Genomic DNA, 13,696 nt, shown 5'->3' with positions numbered 1-13,696 from the left:
TCAAACTCCTGGGCTTAAGCAATCCTTCTGCCTCAGCCTCCCAAGTAGCTGAGACTACAGGCATATGCCACCATGCCCAGCTAATTTTTTTTCTATATTTTTTCAGTTGTCTAGCTAATTTCTTTCTTTCTTTTTATTTATTTATTTATTTATTTTATTTTATTATTTTTTCGGGACAGAGTCTCACTCTGTTGCCCGGGCTAGAGTGCTGTGGCGTCAGCCTAGCTCACGGCAACCTCAAACTCCTGGGCTCAAGCGATCCTACTGCCTCAGCCTCCCGAGTAGCTGGGACTACAGGCATGCGCCACCATGCCTGGCTAATATTTTCTATATATTTTTAATTGGCCAATTAATTTCTTTCTGTTTTTAATAGAGACAGAGTCTCGCTCTTGCTCAGGCTGGTCTTGAACTCCTGACCTCGAGCCATCCTGCCGCCTCTGCCTCCCAGAGTGGTAGGATTTACAGGCGTGAACCACCAGGCCTGGCCTCTCCCTCCCTCTTTTGCTTTCCTTTCTTTTTTTGAGATGGGGCCTCTCTATGTTGCCCAGGCTGAACTCGAACTCCTGGGCTCAAGTAGTCCTCCTGCCTCAGGTGCCTGAGTAATCAGGACTATAGACGTGTGCTACCAAGCCCAGCTCTTTATTTTATTTTTTTCAATCTCTTTTCTCTGTCTTCTTTAGGTTGGTTAATTTCATTGATCTGTCTTTTCATTCAGCATCTCTTTCTTCTTCTTCCCAATCTGTGGTTAAGTCCTTATCACTATGCTATTTCAGGTGTATATTTTCATTCTAGAAGTTTTAGTTAGTGTCTTTTACAGTTTTTAAACTTTTTTTCTGCTGAGATTTCCTATCTTCTCATTCATTTTAAGAATATTTTAATTTTATCTTTGAACATATTTGTAATAGTTGCTTCAACATTAGCATCCATTAAATACATCTGGAACATCTCAGAGTTGATCTCCATTAATTGCTTTTTCTTAAGAATGGGTTATGTTTACCTATTTATTTCTTATGTCTAGTAATTTTGGCTAGTATCTTGAGTATTTTAAATGACAAAGAGATTCTGAATTCCATTGTATTCATCTTAAGAATATGTTTTAAAAAAAATGTTGTTGTTTTAGCAGGCAATTAACTTGGCTAGACTCAAACTCCAAACTGTTTTTCCAGTGGTGAGCAGCATCTGAAATTTTTTACCAGTTGTTTTAGCCATAATTGGGCAGCTTGGAGTCTGTCCTGTGCATGTGGAATTCAGGAGTTGGCCTGATATTTGGGTAGAGCTTATACATAGAATGTAAGGTTGCCACTCTCTGGCTCTTCATTTAGGAATCTCTCTGCTTATTTTCCAGCCATTATCGCCACCCAACCTTTGTCCTCTGATTCTTCCAGCCAGTAAGAATGCAGGTTTCTATCATATTTAGATGCTTTTCATGCCTTCAACTGAGGACTGGTGAGGACTCTCCTCAGTCAGAAAGCCATAGGACACTTATTCAGGGTTGTCCCTTTCATAAGGGACACGCCCCTCTGGATTCTGTCTGCTTTTGCTTGCTCTCTGGTGCCTTCAGGCAGTTGATTTTTCTATTTTGCTAGAGTTTTTAGTTGCTATATGTGGTAGGGTTCATTCGATAGTAACTTGCTGTTGACTGAGTTGTGTTCCCCCAAATTCCTATGTTGAACCCTTAACCCCCAACGTGACTGTATATGGAGATAGGATCTTTAGGAAATAATTAAGGTTAAATGAAGTCATATGGGTAAGTTCTAATCTGATAGGTCTGTGGCCTTAGAAGAGAGGGAAAGAGATTCATATATTTTATCTCCCTCTCTCTTTCTATCTCTCCCTCTGTCATATGAGGACACGCCATGAAGGTAGTCATCTGGAAGCCAGGAAGAGAACCCCCACCAGAACCCGACCATGGAGACACTTTGATCATGGACCTTCAGCCATCAGAACTGTTAAAAATTTAATCCCTATTGTTTAAGCCAGGGGTCCTCAAACTACGGCCTGCGGGCCACATGCGGGTGTTTTTGCCCATTTGTTTTTTTACTTCAAAATAAGATATGTGCAGTGTGCATAGGAATTTGTTCATAGTTTTTTTTTTAAACTATAGTCTGGCCCTCCAACAATCTGAGGGACAGTGAACTGCCCCCCTGTTTAAAAAGTTTGAGGACCCCTGGTTTAAGCAATCGCAATCCAGTCTATGTTATTTTTGTATGGCAGCCCAAGAAGACTGATACAGAGCTACTCAGCCTTTCCTAGAAGTGGAAGACTTGTTCTTGGATTGGAAAACTCAATATTATTAATATGTCAGTGCTTTTTATATTGATCTATAGACTCCTCACAATCTCAGTTAAAATCTCAACATGTGTTTTCATAGACACTGACAAACTGAACCTAAAATGTAGAAGGCAATGCAAAGTATTTAGAATACCCAAAACAAGTTTGAATAAGTAAACACAATTATAGGACTTATACTACCTTATTTCAAGCTTATTGTACAGCTGTAATAATTGAGAGAGTGCGGTATGGACATAAGAATAGACTTATAGATTAGGGGAAAAGAATAGGGAATCTAGAAGTAGACCCACATATGTATGGTCAAATGTTTCCAAAAAGGGATCAAAACAATCCAGTTGGGGAGTGGATGGTCTTCTCAGCAAATAGTGTTAGGTCTTTAACTGGCTATCCATATGAGGGGCAAATGAACCTCTTACAATATTCAATTTTAAAAAAAACTTAAAACTATCATAGACTTAAATGTAAAAACGAAAACTATAAAACTTCCAGAAGAAAACATGGGGAAAGTTTTCCAGACCTTGGGATAGGCAAATATTTTTTAAATATTACATGAAAAGTACTTAACATAAAAGAAACTATTAATAACATTTGACTTCATCAAAAGATAAAGCTTCTATTCTTTAAAAAATACTATTAAGAAAATCAAAAGGTAACCTGTAAAGTGAGAGCAAATATTCATAATATATACATCTGACAAGGCTTTGTATCCAGATGTATAAAGAACTCTCATCTCAGTAATAAGACAAAGAACCTAATTTTTTAAATGGGCACTATATTTAAGCAGACATTTCATGAACAAAGATAACAAATGGCTGATAGGCACATGAAGAGTTCAACATCATAGTCATGAGAAGAATGCAAAATAAAACCACAATGAGATACCATTGTGTTTGAATGACTAAACTTAAAAATGCTTATAATACTATGTTTTGGTAAGGATGTGGAACCACTGGAATTCTTAGAAGTACTGGTAAGAGTATAAAATGGTAAATCCACCTTGGAGAACAGTTTGTCAAAGTTAAACATATACTTACCACATGATCGAACAATTCTACTCCTAGGTATTTACCCAAGAGAAATGAAAACATAGTCTACAAAAGACATGTATTTTTATTCATAATAGAGGAAAACTAAAAACAACCCAAATGTTCATCAGTGGGTAAACAGATAAAGAGTTGTGGCATATTCAGTCAATATAATACAATTCAACAATAAAAAGAAATATGTAACAGCATGGAGACATCTCAGAAACATGCTGAGTTGGTAGAAGCCAGGAATGAAAGGGTTCATATTATATAATTCCATTTGTATGACGTTCTAGAATAAGCAAAACTAATTCCATTGCAGTAAAACAGATGAGTTGTTTGCAGGAGCAGTGGGGTTCAGGGATTGCCTGCAAAGGGGCATGAGAGAACTTTGGGGGAGGGGGATTGAAATGTTCTGTATCTTGATTGGTGTATTCTTATGTGTGTGTATAGATTGGTCAAAATTCATTGGGCTGAACAGCTAAAATGGATATGTCTTATTGTTTGTAAATTATGCCTCACTAGAGTTGATTTAATACATATTTTTTAAATGAATAGGCTCTTAGGATGTTATTATATAAACCAAAAGAAAGTAGAAAAGCCCATAGAATTTCGTAGCATAGGGAATACTGCAGGTAGTTTAGTGTAGCTATCAAACATTTACATTGTCAAAGGCAAAATAGATACAGCATGAAAATCTCATCTGATCTTTGAATCACTCACACTCATGCAATGAAGAAACAATCTGCTCACAAGTTTAGTCAGGAAACTAATTATTTGGTTTGTCGATATATTGTGTTCTCTGTAATACTTCAAATATTGTAGACTGTAAATCAACAAGAAGCACCACAAAACCATGTTTCAACTGTTGACCCCAGTCCTAGGAAAGTATTAAAGAGAGCGGCTTTGTCTCAGATAGTGCTTTGAATTAGACTGAAGGCATTTTTACTGCCAGGAATTTTAGGCAAGAGTTAAATTGGGCTTAAAATAAAAATATGAAAACCATCTTATGACTTGAAACTTTAATTTTTTTTTTCATTTTCAAAGTGTTTTTTTAATCGATATTTTTCCTTGTCTAAGCATTGTTTATCTGAATAAAAACAAACAAATTTAGATGCTCTTAACACACACACACACCCCCACACACACACACACCAAAGGTACTATGTGAGATAATGGATTAGTTACATGTGGTAATCATTTCACTATGTGTATGTATATTGAAACATCATGTTGTATACCTTAAATTTGTATGATAAAAGATAAAAACTCTGTGAAGAGATATACAAATATGTTTTGTATTTTTTACTTTATATTATAGGATATAGCACATAACTCAGTGTTTTGTTTTTTTAATGAAGCATAATAATGACCTCCAAATTACCTGGGCTTAGAATTTTTTCCATTCATATATTTCTTTACTTCTCTGATTCATTGACCACTTGTTCCTTTCACAACTTTATCCTAATTCCAGTGATACTGCAGTAACTTATTTTTCACCTATTCCTCTGACAGTTCATTCGTTTCTTTTATTGACTCCTCTTTAATCCCTAGAAGTTCTGCTATGAGATAAAAAAAAAAAAAAAGGTCTATATGTAGTCTGCCCTCCTAGAGTCTCATTTACTTTCATAACTTTCAGCTATTTTCTCTCAGATTTTGTTTCTAGCTGTTACCTTTCTCCCTAATTCCAGATGTGTACTTCTGGCTATCTTCTAAATGTCTCTATCTGGATATCTTTTTACAATCTCAATTTCAACATGTCTGAAACCAAATCTTTCCCTTTTGCCTCAAACTAGCCCTTCCATCTGATATTTAAAAACAATTAATTCATTGAAACAAAATTACATAACATTAACTTAACCATTTTTCCCAAGTTGAAAAATATTCCATCTATATTTTTCTTTACATAGCGTTTTTTAAAAAATCATGATAAAATATACTTAACATTAAATTTACCATCTTGATCATTTATAAATATACAGTTCAGTGGTTTTAAGTCTATTCATGTAGTGATACAACCAATCTCCAGGACTTTTTCATCTTGCAAAACTGAAATTTCTATACACATTAAAAAAATAACCCTTGCCCTCCCCGCCCCCCAACACTGGCAACTACCATTTTATTATATATTTTGTTTCTGTGAGTTTGACTACTCTAATGTATACCTCATACTGGTAAAATGATACAGTATTTATCTTTTTGTGGCTGGCTTATTTCACTTAGTATAATGTTTCACTTAGTCTAATGTCATCCAGTTTCATCCATATTGTAGCATGTGTCAGAATTTTCTTCCTTTTTAAGGCTGAATAATATTCCATTGTATGTATATGCCACATTGTGTTTATTCATTCATCCATCAATGGACATCTGGGAATGATGCTGCTATGAGCGTGAGTGTACAAATATCTCTTTGAGACCCTCCTTTCAATTCTGTTTTTTTTTTTAATTTCAGCATATTATGGGGGTACAAATGTTTAGGTTATGTGTGTTGCCTTTCCCCTTATTTCCCCCCCGGAGTCAGAGCTTCAACCGTGTCCATCCCCCAGACGGTGTGCATCGCACTCATTATGCATGTATATACCCATTCCCTTCTCCCCCCCTCCCATCTGCCAGACATCCAATAAATGTTATTCCTATATGTCCACTTAGGTGTTGATCAGTGAAACCAATTAGCTGGTGAGTACATGTGGTGCTTATTTTTCCATTCTTGGGATACTTCACTTAGTAGAATGGGTTCAATTTTTAATGTATATATACTGAAAAGTGGAATTGTCAGATCATGTGGGAATTCTATTTTTAATTTTTTGAGGAATTACCATGCTATTTTCCATAGCAGCTGTACCATTGTACATCTTTACCAGCAGTGTACAAAAGTTCCAGTTTCTCCATATCTTCATCAACACTTATTATTTTCTGGAGGGTTTTTTGTTAGCAGCCATGCTAATGGATGTGAAGTGTTAACACACTGTGGTTTTGATTTGCATTTCCCTAATGATTAGTGATGTTGTATATCTTTTCATATGCTTGTTGGCTATTTGCATATATCTTTGAAAGAATATCTATTCAAGTCCATTGCCCATTTTTTAATTGTGTTATTGGCTTTTTTTTTTTTTGCTGTTGAGGTATAGGAATTCTTTGTATATTCTGAATTTTAACTGCTTATCACACCTGATTTGCAAATATTTTTCTCCCATTTTGTAGGTTGCCTTTTCATTCTGTTGACTGTATCTTTTGATGCAAAGAAGTTTTTAATTTTGGTGTAGTCTAAAATTTATTTTGTTGGACCTGAGTTCCTGGAGCTATCAAATATATCCACATGGAAATTTAAAATAAAAACTTACTGAAAAGATAGGGTTGGTTAAAAAATCAACTATCTGCCATCAGGTTCTCTGTAGGTCAACTCCTCAAGGTAGCTACTTTTGCAGATACACTTGTGGTAGATTATTATTGTTTCCAGTTATTCAATTTCATTTCTTGTAAGAGCAGAGATCATCAAACTTTCTGTAAAGGGATAGTCAGTAAACATTTTAGGCTTGGCAGGCCACATGTGGTCTCTGTCACTGCTACCGTTGCCACCACCACCTCTTCTTCATCTTCTCCTCTTTCTTCTTCTTTTCCTCCTCCTCTCTTTTCTCCTCCTTTTTCTGCTTCTCCTCTTTTTAAAATTTGACTACCCTTATAAAGCATAAAAAATACATTCTTAGCCCATGGGTGGAACAGAAACAGTCCACAGCCAGATTTGGACTAAGAGCAGTAGTTTGCCAACTCCTGTTTAGAAGTAGGATATGTCTCCACCCATTGCTGTGTCACTGACTGAGCATCTTGTGGGAGAAGTATCTCTTCCTACCCTGCTGATGTTGGGCTTGTCCATGGGACTTGCATTAGCCAATGGAAAGTGAGGGGCCATAATATATACCATGTCCAGGAAGAATCTTTAAAAGCCATTCCATGTTTGCTCTAGCTCTCTTGCTGTTTTTCCTTCTGATACGAGAATAATGGAGTATTCCACAAAGAGGCCATTTGCTCAGTTTGGGTCCTGTAATGAAAAGATATGTAAAACAGAGTTATAGCCAATCTATAGATATCAATATATAATGTGAATAAGAAAGAGACAATTTCTGTAAGCCCCTTAAACTTGGGGGTTGTTTCTTACCCAGTATAGCCTAGCAGAAGCTGATGAATGTATTGCTACAGATAAAGAAACACACATACACACACACAATAAGCAACAGAATTTAGATTGAGTGTGACTCTTAAGGCAGAAAAGGCTGATGGAAGCTGTTTATTTAGCTTTGGAAGTCTTAGACTAAGAAAAAGTATAGGGAACTCCAAATAGGTACAGATGTTCATTGGCAAACACAAGTACTGACAGGAGGCAGACCAGCTGAAGAGAGTGGGCGTTTATCATTGATACAGAGTTCTTTTAATTAAAATCAGAACTCCAAACAAGGTTTCTGTTAAGGAGATTTGTCATGGGGATGATAAGAGTCTAATAAAAATAACAGCATGAAATTGCTCGTTTCCGAGAGGAAGCAATAAATGGGAGTTTGTGAGTCTGAATAGTCTTCCAAGTGTCCTAACTAAAACTTATAGGGCATGATTCCTGGGAAGATAACATTTATATGGGAAAAAGTAAAACCCTAAGAGACACAGAGATTTGATCCTGGGTTTACTGAACTAGCTAATTGCTTGAATAGGTTCGATTGATACCTGGCAGCTATATCTTTTGGGATCATGCTATCCTGTATTTGTTTTGTTAATTAAATATTTTTTTGAGAGAATTCCTATCAGAGAGAAGAGTAGGTATGAAGCCCCTAAGGTATGAGTGTACCTGATGTGTTCAGGGAATACCAGAAAGCCAGAATGGCTGGAGAAGAGGGACAGAGGGGTCCATGGGTAGGGTTTGAATCACAAAGGTTACAGTATTGAAAGAGAGGAGACAATAGTGCCTCATCTGATAGTCCATTATGAAGACTTGGGCTTTTACTCTGAGGAAATGGAAAGTAAGTGAAGGATTTTGAACAGAGAACTGATGTGATTTATAATGGCCAACTAGCACATGAAAAAATGCTCAAAGTCTCAAATCATCAGGGAAATGCAAATCAAAACCACAATGAGTTATCACCTCACTCCAGTGAGAATGGCTCTTATCAAAAAGGAACTCTTACATGCTGTTGGTGGGGCTGCAAGCTAGTACAACCTCTATGGAAAGTAGTATGGAGATATCTCAAAGAACAAAACGTAGACCTGCCATTTGATCCGGCAATCCCACTACTAGGTATTTACCCAAAGGAAAAAAAGACATTTTATAAAAAAGACACTTGCATTTGAATGTTTATAGCAGCACCACTCACAATTGCAAAGATGTGGAAATAGCCCAAGTGCCCATTAATAGATGAGTGGATTAGTAAAATGTGGTATATGTATTCCATGGAGTACTACTCAGTCATTAAAAAAAATGGTGATCTAGTATCTTTTGTAACAACCTGGATGGAACTAGAGATCATTCTTCTAAGTGAAGTATCGCAAGAATGGAAAAACAAACACCACATGGACTCAATACTGAATTGGAACTAATTGATCAACACTTATGTGCACATATGGAAGTAAAACTCAATGGAAATCAAGCAAGTGGGAGGGAAAAGGAGGGGATGGGTAAATTCACACCTAACAGGTACAGTGCACATTATCCGGGTGGAGGGCACACTTATAACTTTGACTGAAACTGTACAAAAGCAAATTATGTAACCAAAACATGTGTACCCCTGTAATATTCTGAAATAAATAAATAAAAATAAAAGATATTGTAGATTTAAAAAAACGGGCCACTTATATGTGAATATACAATTATCTTAAAAAGTATTTCTGAAAATCATTTATTAATATAATAATAATAACCACCATTACTGAGTACTTATTATGTGCAAGGTACTGTTTTAAGCACTGTTGAGTGGATGTTATTGTTAACTTCCTTTAATAGATGACAAAACTGAGGCACTGAAAGAGGTTAAGTCACTTACTCAGGGTCCCCCAGGTAATAAGTGGTGTATCTAGCATTCAGACCCAGGCAACCTCCCTCCAAAGATAGAGTTCTTAACTACTCTGCTATGCTTCCTGCATACCTGTCTTCATGTCCTGCCTCCTAGTCTCACTCTTCAGCCCACTATGATTTAGCTTCCATCCCAATCGCTCCTCTGAAACTGCTTTTGCCTGGATTGCCAAGTCAGTTGCCAAATCTAATGGCCATATTTTTTCTGAAGCCTTTAGTATTGTTCATACATTCAACAAATATTTATTGAGCACATACAATGTACCAGGCTATGTTTTCTAGCAGTGAACAAAGTAGGCCAAACTGCTGTAACTGAAGAGTGCACATGTCATTACCTGTTTCAGTTAGAAAGTCCGAAATCTTCAGTTCTTTTCTACTCTTCGCTGCTGACTTGTTTGTAGATAGTCAATATGCCACTTTATTGTTCCATGCCTTTGTTTTTCTGTGGCTAAAACAGGTTATATAGTTTGCTTGTGGTTTCACAACGTAAGTCAGAAAATATTATATTTAAGATACCATTTTTACTTTCCCCCCCCAAGTAGAAATCTGAAACTTTCCAAGCAGTTGTCATGAATATGAATGAAGAAAGAGAACCAAATCCTGAATATACCACCCTTTTTATGTAATTGTTAAAGAAGAATTATGAAAATATAGTTGTCATTGACCTTTTACCTACTTTTTCTGTATGAGGATAATTTGAATTAATTGTATGCTCCCTATTTTGGAAACACCAGGAAGATCTCTGCAGAATATTAAATAAGTTTCATTCCATATGTCCAAATAAAAAGCCACTCCAAGGAAAATACTTGATTTCATGGAGACATGGTGGTAGCTTTTTGCATATCACCAAAGCTAAGCAGTTGAGCCAGAGTTAAAGAGGCGTCATCTTGTCTCTCTCCACATGTCCATGGTTATTTTCTGTTTTCATTCCTTTCCCCCCATTCAATAAAGAATAAAAAGAAAAAATTCTCTCCTACTTATTCATGCCAAAAACCAGTTCTTGTTTTATTAGTTCTAATGGGAATGTGTTTTTCTTGATGACTGGAAGTAACTGATCTGCTTGCTTCCATCCAGGGTTGCTGGTTTTGTCTGAGAGCTGTTTGTTTACAGCAGCAGTTAGCAATTTGCATGGACAGTGCTGTCAGAGTCACTGCCCTCAATGAAACCCAAATGCTTCTTGGAAGAAAGATGACAGATTCAGCCCAGGGACTTGCAAAACTTTAAAAGTGATTCCTTGTCAAACACGTGAAAAACAACTCTTCCCTCTCTATAACTTCAGGGAAAAAAAATAAGAGACTATCTTACACCAGATGGCAATTCCTTGCTAGTAAAATAGGCCTCGGCTGATGCAGCTCCATTCCTTTATGCTCCTTTTGTAAAACCCACAGAGAACACATTTGGGGCTACTTTTCAGAGTTGGCAGCAGGCTCTGCTTTTTAAGGAAATCATATGGACACAAAAAAGCCACGATCAATGAAGGGTTAGGAATGCCCAGGGTACAAAAATGAGATGCATAGGACTTAAATTCTAGGTCATCAGAGCATGGCCTGGGCCCATGAATCATCCCGGTTGTTGCCAGGTTTGTTTACTTGATTAAATTTTGTTAAAAACAAATTTGGGAAAGTTTCTATTTTGTTGTTGGTGGTGTTGATGATTAGACCGCCTCTTAAAAAGAAGAAAAGAAAGGAAGCAGCAGAACTAGAAACTATAAACATATTCCTTTGGATGATGAGATGGTCAAGTGATTCCTAACTTTCAAATCATTCTAGATCTAAAGAGCTCAATCTTTAATTTTAAGCCCAGTACTTTTCTCTACCATTTGCATGTAAGGTATTATAGCTGCTTTTATATATTTAGAAGTTATGTAGAGAGGACTTAGAACCAGTGTGTGTGAGTATGTTTGTGTATGTGTGTCTCCTTAATAAGCTTGGCTTTTAAAAAAATGTACTTACTTTTAAATTTTCATTTATTTTATGTTTTTAGAGACAGGGTCTCTTGCTCTGTTGCCCAGGCTGGAGCGCAGTGGTGCCATCATAGCTCACTGCAACTTTGCACTCCTGGGCTCAAGTGATTCTCCCACCTCAGCCTCCCAAGTCACTGGTACTACAGGTGTGTGCCATCACACCTGGCTAATTTTTAAAATTTTTTGTAGAGACAGCATCTCACTATGTTGCCCAGGCTGGTCTCAAACTCCTGGCCTCAAGCAATGCTCCCATCTTGGCCTCCCAAAGCACTGGGATTATAGGCATGAGCCATAGTGCCTGGCCAACGTTGGCTTTTTAAAGATAGAATAGATGCCTCAGGACATAATGAAACCCTTTTGTTTGAAGATGTTGAAGCAGAATCTGGTTACCCACTTGCTAGGGATGTTTTGGAGAGGATTGAAACACTAGATTAGTAATCATATCACTGGCTTTTATGATTTCTTCTTCTTAGAGTCTATGCATCATGAATCAGAGCTAAGCCCCCTTTACCTTTCTTTTAATAACCTTGATTTTGAGATATTTTCAGCCATTTCAGGTAACATAATACTTGCCTGTTTCGTTTTTTCTTATATGCAAGAAAACATTCACCACCTTTGTTAATGTTCTGTTTTATTTCTTTAGGTACCTGAACACACACAATTAAGTTGGATCCTTTCCTGCATGGTCAGATTACCTCGGTTACAACATTTACACCAGTGGAAGGTAAATGCCAGTGATCTGATTGATAGACAGAAAGGAAACTATTTTTCCCATCCTGTTTATTTTTGTGTTAGGCTCTGGGAATGCTGAGTTTACTCTCCTCTCTGGTCTGCTGCTCACTGATGGCTGGGACAGCATCTTTAACCTCTCCGCTTCAGGGTATTCAACAGAACAAAGGGGTTTCCCAAGATTCCTTCCAACTTAAAAAAAAAAGGCATTAATTATTTGTTTTTATCTGTGTATGGTTTAATCAGAGTTCACTTTGGATAGACTTGGTAATGATTTTGAACCTATCACATTATATTTAGCAATTAACGCACGATCACAAATTCTGGATTACTGAATGCGAGTAAGTTGCCTCCTACCTCACTGGAATTAACTGGCAGTAAGGAAAGAATGTTTTCATTGGGAGGAGAAGAGACAACATATTTTATTTAACATTTAAACAAGTTGAGTCCAGGCAACAGTTCAAACTCACAAAAAAAGTAAAGCTGTACTTTTTTCTAAGGAGTTCAACCAAGAAAGAGAAATTGGATAATTCATAGTACTTTACTTGCATTTATTTTTGCAATCGGATAACCCCAGGGTAGGTAGTCCCCAGCTACGTCAACACTAATTCCAATTTCAAGCTTTTTTCAAGCATATTTTCAGCACCATGTGTTTCCTCAAGAGCTGGTCTTTAGAAGCCATCACTTGTGCTACAGAAAGAAGCAGGCAGAGCTTTAAAATGACAGTGCCTAAATGCTATGCTCTGGATGTGGGTGTCCCCTCCCTACCCCAGATTCATACGTTTGAACCTAACCTCCAAGATGGTGGTATTAGCAGGTAGGGCCTTCGGGAAGTGATTATGTTATGCAAATGGAGCCCTCATGAAGGTGATTAGAGCCCTTATATAATAAAAGAAGCCCAAGAGAGCCCTGTCAGTCATGTGTGGACACAGCTAGAAAGCTCCATCCACTAACCAGGAAGGGGTCCCTCACCAGACATTGACTGTGCCTTAATCTTGGACTTCCCAGCCTTCAGAACTGTGAGAGACAAGTTTCTGTTGTTTATAAGCCACCCAGTCTGTGGTATTTTGTTATTCCAGCCCCAAGGGAAGAAGACTCTAAATAAATAAGACAGTATTGGTAATGCTACAGATTCATTACGTGCCAGGAATTAGAAACTAAATTTCATAATGTTCTCCATCATGTTTTGGTTTTAGGCAAGACTTTCCCATTTTGTCATAATATTCTACCACTAAGTTTAATGCTGAAATCCTTTTGTGCAGGAACTGAATAGTAATTTAATAGGAACTGTTGCCACTTAAAAATAGCGTCTAAGGAACCCCTAACACATTACTAGTGAAAACACTGGTATTCTGGAAAAGCCTTTCCACTAGTTCATGATTTCTTATTTGTAGGAAAAACACGGATATCAAATCCCACCTATCCTAGGGCATGTTGCTGCCTCCTCTGGTGATTTCTTCTTGTGATTCTTTCTGAGTCTCATGTCATGCTAGGTGCTGGAGATACAGAAGTCAACAAGAGGCTTCCTGAGGCGAGTAGTGTATTTGGGAAAGAGACAATTAAACAAGTAATAAGAAAGTGTGAAAAGTGCCCTGAGGGCAGGATTCTAGTGTTGTGAGAGGATCTGATAGGAACACT

General features: G+C 37.1%; 1 protein-coding gene across 2 annotated transcripts in view; it reads left to right on the top strand.

Annotated features, from left to right (window-relative positions):
- The window catches only part of WARS2 (tryptophanyl tRNA synthetase 2, mitochondrial), an 85,251-nt gene that overhangs the window by 57,887 nt on the left and 13,668 nt on the right, over positions 1 to 13,696 (top strand). For both annotated transcript variants that reach the window (XM_076000020.1, XM_012761843.3), the window contains one exon: positions 11,973 to 12,053. In XM_076000020.1, coding sequence (XP_075856135.1) covers positions 11,973 to 12,053 — 81 coding nt within the window. The remainder of the gene's footprint in view (positions 1 to 11,972; positions 12,054 to 13,696) is intronic.

The sequence above is a fragment of the Microcebus murinus genome, chromosome 2 (assembly GCF_040939455.1).
Source record: "Microcebus murinus isolate Inina chromosome 2, M.murinus_Inina_mat1.0, whole genome shotgun sequence".
Classification (NCBI taxonomy): Eukaryota; Metazoa; Chordata; class Mammalia; order Primates; family Cheirogaleidae; genus Microcebus; species Microcebus murinus.
Note: the sequence above shows the minus strand (reverse complement) of the source record. Positions and strands in the feature narration are given on the sequence as shown.